The sequence below is a fragment of the Rhododendron vialii genome, chromosome 5a (genome assembly GCF_030253575.1).
Source record: "Rhododendron vialii isolate Sample 1 chromosome 5a, ASM3025357v1".
Taxonomy (NCBI): Eukaryota; Viridiplantae; Streptophyta; class Magnoliopsida; order Ericales; family Ericaceae; genus Rhododendron; species Rhododendron vialii.
This window is the reverse complement of record NC_080561.1, coordinates 8,376,032-8,385,657: the sequence shown is the minus strand read 5'-3', so window position 1 is coordinate 8,385,657 and position 9,626 is coordinate 8,376,032. Positions and strand designations below refer to the sequence as shown.

Genomic DNA, 9,626 nt, shown 5'->3' with positions numbered 1-9,626 from the left:
CCCACGTTTACTTCACAACAAAGGTAAGTTATTTATACATTGTACCTACCAGAGAGAGAGAGAGCGCACGAGGAGAGAGAAAGCGCGCAGTGGCGGAGATATGTTGGGGTTCAGGGTGGCCCCGGCCCTCCTCCGAGCTTCCGAGTTTTAAAATTTTTATTTTGTATATATCTAGTCTTGAATATTATTGGTAATTATTTGTGTATCGCTATTTACAATTTCAATAATTTTGGCTTGATTTGATTAAAAACTGGTTATTTTACATTCTCATCTCTCAATTTCTTCATAAATAAAAAAATAATCATATAATCATGTGACTGTTGAAGTTGTCTAAAAAAAATAATTGGTATATTTTAACTGTATTAGGTTACATTCATTTTAATATACAAATGTAATGTGCTGAAAAAAAATTATGATATAATAAGTATACGTTTCGATAAAAATATATATGTCTATTAATCCAGCTCCTTCGAGTCAAAATCCTTACTTCGCCACTAAGAGGGAGAGAGAGAATGGGGGGTTGCAAATTTGTGCTGACAAGAGAGAGAGAGATTGGGGGGTTGCAAATTTGTGCTGATAAGAGAGAGAGAGAGAGATTGGGGGGGGGGGGTGGAGATGGGGGGGTTGCAAATTTGTGCTGATAAACGATTGTCATAGACGCCTGTTTCCATTCATGGCGATGTATAAAGTAGATTTTACAAGAAGAAATTTGTGAGTAAAAAGTATCATCAGAATTCAAAAGACTTCCTATAAATGACTTTTGGATCTCCAGTTCACTTTTAAAAATCTATTTTGACGTAACGAATTATACAAGTAGCTCCCAAACACTCAAAATTAATTGAAAATTGCTTAAGTTGTAATCTAATAATGAAGCGCTCAAAACCTCAAACAAGGGCTTTTTTTTTTTGTTACTCGATAAATTTTTGGCCTACTCCTAACAAGATGGGGAAGAAGTACTGCTAAGTGACATACGGATGGGGCAAGCATTCATACTCCTTGCGGGAATAGAACCTTAACGTTCCATGTGGAAGTGCCATTAAGCTACATATTTGTTGGCAATAGGTCCTTATTAGTGTGTTCGATACTTGTTGTCGGGTTGCAAGTGATCATTAAATGCACGTATCTAGAATTTATACTAGAGTAATTTATTTAATTTGTGTTTTTTGTCGTGCCATTCGTGATCATTTGTCATGCATTCTTATAATTAATGTCATGCTTAAAAGTCAATTTTTGAGGCTTTATCTTGGGTAAAAGTACAAAAAAAAAAATTTTTGATTTTTCAGATTCCTTTCGTCGAAATGAATCAATTATTCACAAAAATTTGGCACAAAATTGCCAAATGCGAATTTTTTTTAAATACAGACAAAATGCCTTAGAGCATCTCCAACCTTCACCCATATTTTTCCTCAAATTTGAGTCAAATTTTGGTAAAAACCCATTTTGGGTAGACACATCTCCAATCATCAAACCCAAATTTTACACATCTCCCTCTTTCTCTCTCTCTCTAACTAGCCGTTGGAGAAATGGGTCAAGGCAAAAGTTGTCTCAGATTTGGGTAAAAAAATGGGTAAAACCCAAAATGGGAAAGGGTTTGGGTCAAAGATTGGAGAGAGATTTTTGTAATTTTTGCCTCATTTTTAAATTTGAGTCTTAAAATGGGTCAAGGCTGGAGATATTCTTAGAGACCAAAAATCTAAAGAGAAAATGGCACAATGGGGATGCTAAGGTATCACTAGGGGTGGGGACGGGTTCGGCCCCGAACCCGACCCGACCAGTCGGTTATCACTTTTTCGGGACCCGAACCCGAACCGAAGGAGGGGGGATACCCGTCCGTGTGACCGATTTTTTTGGTCGGGTCGGGTCGGGTTTTGGTCGGGTTGGTCGGGTCCGACCAAAACCGAAGTAAACTATATGAATTCCTTTGCTTTTTGGTCGGGTCGGATAAGGAAAAACAGCACCCCAAGCTCCGAATCGAAAAACTGTTTTTTTTTGGAAAATCGTACCCGTACCCGACCGAACCACGTGTTCGGCCCCGCCTGAAACCCTTCGGGTCGGGTTCGTCGGGTCTCGGTTTTTTTGCACACCCCTAGGTATCACTCCTTTTCTTTTTTTTAACTGGAAAGGAATTAGCATTAACTAGAAATTGAATACAATAGTCTAGGGTAAAAAACCCCTTGGCATCCGCCCTTAATTGAAAAGAAACAACAGTAGGCATAACATCTAATAGATGAAAACCAACATCCATTTGGAATCCCAAATAGGCCAATTTGTCCGCACATCCATTGCCTTCGCGATAGCTATGCACCACCACCATGACTCCCAATTTTCGCAAGAGGTACCTGCAATCGTTCAATAGTGCACTAAGTTGACGTGTATCTTCACATAGTTTAGCAAGTAAATTGACCATAACCATTGAATCCGTCTCAATTTCAATATTCGAAAGACCTAATCTATCCACTAAATTGAAGGTCGTCTCTTAAGCCCCAAAGCCCCGCCGCCAGACTTGTTGCAGCTCCAATGTTACGGCAATAACCAACCACCTATTTCCATGGTGATCTCTTAGAGCATCCGCATCAGCTTCTCTATATTTTGGACCAAATTACACCTTAAAAAGTCACTTTATTACTTTAGCTATTCACTTTTAAAATGTCTACTGCATCAGACTCTCCACTCTCACTCTCTTTTCAATTAAATATTTCCCCTCTACTTAAAAATATTTGAAAATAATAAAAAAATAATGCTACCTGTGACAGGTGTTAATGTTTCGGATAGATTAGGTGTAAAAATTAATAAAATATTAAGTAACCAATGAATAGTGCCTCTCTTCTTTAAGAGAGTGACTGTAGCAAGAATTAATTTGGTCCAATCAATAGCTAGGCTGATGCCCTGGATTTTGTCCATTTTCCCTCGCTAGTCTAGCGGCACAAGGTGTGAGGCGAGCTTAATGCAGATGCCCTTTTAAGGCCTCTCGAGGTAGCTTTAGAAGAATTCAGTCTGGAAGCTCCATCCGAATTCAACTCAAAGCCATTAACCTTTTTGGCTAGGGATTCCCTAGGTGAGACATCAACCCATCTGGGGATACCATTCTATTTTGTTGGTTCCCTTTTCATTGTCTCAAATTATTTGTCCATTTTGAAAAGGTATAAAAAGAATCCATTTTAAAATACTACCATTTTACCCTTCTTTCTTGATTTGAAGGGACATTTACAAATTTGAATTGCAGGGTAGTTGTGGGAAATTCATGCTGTGTTTAGATGAGTTTTTGAAAAAAAAATTATGAGAATAATAATTGGAAGTAGGGAGTATGAGACGTGTCACATGTGGCTCCACAATCCACATTGTCTATTATTACAGATAAATTATTCGTTGCTATGAGAGAAAGGCCACGTGATATTTTACCTTGTATTCTGATGCTAAAAATCACGCGACTTGTGATTTTGTGTTAGTAAATTACGAAACAAAATAACATGAGGGGTGTTGAGATTGGTGTGGAGTATTGCTCCGAAAGCACTCAATAACTTCTTACGATTAAAGGGAAGAAATGTAGAAATTGTCGTACATATATCATAAGTAAATTACAATACACGTTCACGTATTTTTATATTTTGGAATCCATCTTTTAAAGCCGTATGAGTAGTATTTTTGCGATGGATCCTCTTTCGGTTCCCGAGGCACTCCACGGTTCGTTCCGAATATTTTTGGACCTTTTTTTGGGCATTTTAATGGTTGGGATCACTCATTTTTAAGTAGGGATGACAATGGGGACGGGGCAGGTTTTGGTGTAACCCGACCTGAAAATTATTATCCGATCGGGTATTTTTTTGGGTACCCCGTTCCCGCCCCGCCCCCGCTCCAAGAGAAATTAAAAAAATTGTTAATCTGAAAGTAAAATAAAAGAAAATAGTTATAAATAAAGTGGTAGTTTAGTATAATGGTGAAATATAAAGATAAGATTATAAGTTTTTTTTTAAGTATAATGATAATTAGATTAGGATAAAAGTATAATTTTATATATAAACATATTTCAGGGCGGGTAATATCGGGGCCAGTTTAGGGGCGGGGTACTTTCACCCCAAACCCGATCGGATTTTAGGATTTCAACCCCGACTCTATACCCAAAAATGAGGTGGAAAATCCGCTCTTGCAAAATTATCAAACCCAATTGCCATGCCTATTTTTAAGAATTTATCGGGAACAGTAGTCATACAAAAATATTATATTAGTCGGATGTCGTTTGATAATTTCAATCACACATTGCTCTTGCAAAAATAAGCTTTGATCTTGTAAGAATGTTTTCTAAGCTCAGTTTTCTAAAAAGACACTAATCTTGTTTCAGTTTCACTTAGCCTTTTAGGCTTTTTGGTTTTTCGTCTTTATTAAAAATTAATTCACATTTGTTAGTTTTGAGTCAAATTTGTGTGAATAATTATTTCGTCTCGTCAAAAAAAAAAAAATTTTATAGTAATTTTTATCCAAATATTTTAGAATATATCTAAGACAAAGCCCAAAAAGTATTGGATCTCTCAAAATATTTGGGAAAAAGTCATAAGTTTTTACTTTTTCGATTCCTGAGACAAACTAATAAATTTAAAAATTTTAACGCAAAACTACGAAATGCAATTTTTTTTAATATGGACGAAAACAAAAACCCAAAAATCCTTAAAAAAAAAAAAAAAAGTAGTGAAACAAGGAATTTCTACATGGCCAAATTCTCGACTAGGCACGAACAAAAATGGTCCCATCATTGTAACGAGTTCAATAAAAGTCCAAAAATGTCAAAAAGAATCCTTTAAATAATTTTTGGGTCCGGATTCTATCTGGTTCAAATTTTGCACTAGATGAAACTGTCCTAATCTGGCCCACACATATCGGAAAAATCAATGATTCAAATCTATTCACAGACTCTTTGACAAATATCTCTGAATAAATCCGAAACAATTAATTACAGAATTGAACGATCAAGATTTCGATTGTCGGCTCTTTATTTTTCCAGTTGGAATCATTGATTGTCATTGATTGTCGCTGCCAAAGCTAGAATGGACGGTGGAAAAGGTTTCTGCCCCCTACCGCAAATGTCCCATCCAGCCATCATCTTTCTTTTTCACCCAACTATACACTTTTCCTCCTACGAAATTTCGCAGTAGTAGTAGATTCCAAATTCATTTTCTCCACTTGAATTTATGGACGGGAGATGCTGTCAAGCAGCTTCAAACTGAGCCGATGCAGAGCGGCCAATTCGATCGTTCATCTCAGCATAGATGACTTGAATCGAATTTGAACACATAGAAATATGAACTGACTCTTGATCGATTATAATTTGAGCCATCAATAGTCGAGATGAGCGGCTAACCGTTCTCCACCGCTCCCATTCTTGAATTTCCCACATTTTTCATCAGGTTGCAAACTTGCAATAGATTAAAATAAAAAGTTCAACGAAGTTCAATCATGTCACATGACTTGAATCGAATTTGAACGAATAGAAATATGAAACGTCTCTTAATCGATTATGATTTGAGCCATTAATTATCGAGATGAGCGGTCAACCGTTTTTCACCGCTCCCATTCTTGAATTTCCCACATTTTTCATCAGGTTGGAAACTTGCAATAGAGTAAACTAAATTCGACGAAGTTCAATCATGTCACAGGCTCACAGCATTAAAGTCACCGGTAAATTCCTAGTTTATAACTATTGAATGTTCGAGAAGCTTGCGCATACTTCGATTCCGGATCACTGAAATTAATGGTCGAACAAACCTCCAGTGACTACAGAGTTTTGAATATTTAGCTTTCGCGAGATTCGAACTTATAGCCTCATGAGAGCAACTCTTGGGAGCAACCCCTACAGTTGTTTTCACTTGGCTAAACCCCTTAGGTTATTTAGATTCCTTTGTTAACCCCAGCCTTCACATTAGGGCACTCTTAACTTGTTAAAATGCTAACCTCCCCTTTCTCGAGCAAATTTTGTTGATCCACGCCGTTCAATGTGTTCAGAACGTGATTTTAAATGTCCGTCCCGAGAAATTGGCAAAAAATATGATCGGAAAGGGCTTGATTTGAGCAGTTTTTTTATTAAACCATTCAATAAAAACTGCTCAGATGAAGCACTTTCCGATCATATTTTTTGTTGATTTTGCGTGAAAACCCTTAAAATCACGTTCTGATCACATTGAACCAGTCGGATCATTGAAATTTAATCAAAAAAGGGGAGATCCGCATTTTGCTGAATAAGATCGCCCTTTAGGAAGGAGTCGCCTTTGTTAATATTGAAAATCTGAAGCATAAGTGATTTTAGGTCTATTTTGGCAGAAATAAGATAAGTGGCTTATTTATTTATTTATTTATTTTTGTAAAGTTATTTGAGTAATAATGTGCAGAATATATCTTCTTGAAGGGTATTGTGTGGATTCGTATTATGCATTACAAAATCCAAAACACATGATCCAGAAGGGGAAACAAATCAGAAAGAAAAACTAGTAAAATAATGCATAAAAATGAAAACACCTATGTGGCCTACAATCCATCAAAAGTAAGCTAGGCAGTGTGCACTTTTTTTTGTGTGACTTTTTTTCTGGTGGAACAAACTTTTTTGACACTTCAATTGGCCAAAGTCTTTGTTTTGCCTTTTTATTCCTTCTTTCTTTTTTTCAACTTTTTTACGTATAGAAATAAGGGTATCATCATAAATCGAATCGTCTCCTAGAATATTCATTCTTCGGGTAAATGACAAAAATCACCCTCAAGGTTTCTAAAAATTACAGAGTGCCTCATCGGGTTTGGAATATTACTACACCCTGTAGCATAACGGATTACTCCACTGTCGTGATGTAGCTGCTAGAAAGTTAGACGGAAACTGTCTGACGTCATCTGATCACAATTGCAATAGATCAAACTGTCTTCGTAGACTGTGAAAGGTTGTTTTTACAAATTTGTAACCTTTCACAAGCTACAAAGGAACAATGTCTGTGTGGTCCATTGTAATTAGGATTTTTATGGTGCCAGATAGATTCCATCGAATTTCCTAGCGGTTACATTATGACAAGAAAAGTAATTTGTAATGTAACATGGGGAATTTGTAATTTTCCAAATTGAGGGCGAATCTATAGTTTACGAAAACTTAGGAGTATTTTGCAAAAGTAGATCCTTTTCAGACTCCAGTCCCAGTAGTCTAGTACTCCATATCGTGGGAACAACTTTCTTGGCTTTTCTTTTTTGACACCCAAACCAACTTTTCTTGGTAGAATCTCTTTCCATTTTCCCTACTTTTTTTTTTCATTTAAAAAAATAAATAAATTCTAGAAACAACTAATCCTCACCATTTCTCTGTTCTATAAATCCCACGCCTTTGCCTCACGAACCTCTTCCCCCTCCCCTCTCTCCCTCTCTCTCATCAATCTTTAACACCACTCTGCTGCTTCTAGTTTCCAGTGACTGAGATTTCTCACCATTGAAGAAACTGAAGCTCTTCTCTTCTTTTCGATCCAAAATCAAGAACCCAGTTGCACCTCATACTTCTCCACTGTAAAAGATCAAATGTTTTGCCCCAAAACAAGCAACCCATTTCAAGTTTCTCGACAAATTCCCTCTTTTCCTTCGAAAAATCCCAAAAATCCCAACCTTCAGTAGAATTCTCCTACTTTGCTGGAATCTTCCATTAATTTATTAATTTAACCATAAATGCTCAATCCCCTGTTCTTGATGTTTGAATTTCATGTCTCCAATCATCAGTGAGCTCTTGCTTTTCGGGTGTATGATAAATTCCACGTACAGACACAGGACCCACCTCGTTCAATCCTTCTCAGTTGTCTTCCTCTACTGGTTCTATTACATTTCATAATAACAGTTACCAATATATACAAATATATAGCTGTATTAGTGTAGTACAAAATCTGGGTCCTGCTTGGTTTCGAATAGATCCCACTTAAATTAGTATTAAAAAAAACTAAAAAATTTGCACGTTTTGAGGTTTAATTATAAATGGGTTCTTCAAGTGGAACATCATCGGGATCATCTCTGCTTCAGAACTCTGTTTCCGACGAAAACCTTCATAAACTAATGGAACAGAGGAAGAGGAAGAGGACCGAGTCGAATCGGGAATCGGCGAGGCGGTCCCGGGTGAAGAAACAGAAGCACCTGGACGATCTGACGGCGGAGGCGGCTCGGCTGACGAGAGAGAACAATCGGTTGGCGACGGGGGTTGAGTGCACCACTCGGCTCTGTTTGAAAATTGAGGGCGAAAATTCGGTTTTGAGAGCTCAGGTGATTGAGCTTAGCTATAGGCTGGAGGGTCTGGAGCAGATCATTGGTTGCCTGAGTGCTGGGAGTGGTTGTTTTGGTGCCGAGGGGAGTATGAATGGGTTTGCTGTTGATGACCCTCGGAATTATTTGTACTGGAATCAGCCCGTTATGGCCCCTGCAGGGATGCTGCATTATTGATGAGAGAGAGAGAGAGAGAGAGAGAGAGAGAGAGAGGAGCTGGACGTGTCGTGCATAATTAAGTCATTTAAAAGTATTTTTAATTATTAGATTTGCAGAATTTTCTGGATTATTAGTTCTGAACTATTAGATTATAGAGATGAACGTGTCGGATAGTGCATTACACACGTGTAGCGCATCTCCGAGAAATGCCCCTCAAGTCCTTTATCTAAAATGTTTGTATCGGTGTGTTGTGGTTTATTATCAATAATAGTAAAATCCAGCAAGTCTATTCCACTATTTTGTTTCTCCGCTCTTTTCTATCTAAAATGTTTGTATAGGTGTGTTGTGGTTTATTATCAATAATAATAAAATCCAGCAAGTCTATTCCACTGTTCTGTTTCTTCGCTCTTTTCACCGCAGCGCTCAATCTCATCATTCGTCTCGGCAATTAATAGTCAAAATTATAAAATTCGGACCGTCTAAAACACTTTAAAATGGTGAGATTGAGAGTGATGAATGAGAACAGTGGGATAAGAGATGAATGAGAACAGTGGGGTAGACTTTTTGAATAAAATCAATTGAGAATCTTGGAAGATGTATAAATTGTGATATGATTAATGGCCGAAAAACCACCGCCATGGTGTACAAGCACTTTTGGGCGGAGGATTTGAACTCTTGGAGAAGATATCAAGGAAAAAGTAGGGGAGTTGTTATGGGGTTTCTTTTGATTGGAATTGGAATTGGGGGGGTTTTATGAGTTTAATGTAATTTATAGTCCTACTTATGCAAAAATAACAATATCGACTTGAAAGGTTTTTTGATTATTTATTATTGAGGTTGATTGATTTGAAACCATAAGAAAATACTATTGACGAAGTTAAACAATGGTCGAAGACGACGTTAAGATACTTTTAACCTTATTTAACGGCTGTTAAAAAATTTGATACTCGATATTAGAAAGTGTACAAGACTTTTTAAGCTGTCTGTCTCTGTCTCTCTCTCTCTCTCTCTCTCTCTCTCTCTCTCCAAGAGACTTGGGGCTGCAGCATTCAACAACGTTCAATTTCACCGTCTATCTAGGCAATCAAGTCCTTGGTCTGGAAGAGTTCTTTTAAAATCTGAAAAATTGATTGCCTAGACATACTCCCTGGTTTGGAAGAGTTTTTTTAAAATCCGGTGGGAAAATAACGGCTCAGGACGCGTTTTGATAA

General features: G+C 37.3%; 1 protein-coding gene across 1 annotated transcript; it reads left to right on the top strand.

Moving 5' to 3' along the window:
• The first annotated feature begins 7,091 nt into the window (after positions 1-7,091).
• On the top strand, positions 7,092-8,712 carry LOC131325180 (bZIP transcription factor 44-like). Its single transcript, XM_058357288.1, has one exon. It carries the CDS (start codon positions 7,975-7,977, stop codon positions 8,431-8,433), a length of 459 nt encoding a protein of 152 aa, XP_058213271.1. The 5' UTR covers positions 7,092-7,974; the 3' UTR covers positions 8,434-8,712.
• The last annotated feature ends 914 nt before the right edge of the window (positions 8,713-9,626 follow it).

Excerpts from the sequence above, each read along its gene's own strand:
- LOC131325180 (XM_058357288.1), top strand. The coding sequence starts at position 7,975 with ATGGGTTCTTCAAGTGGAACATCATCGGGATCATCTCTGCTTCAGAAC.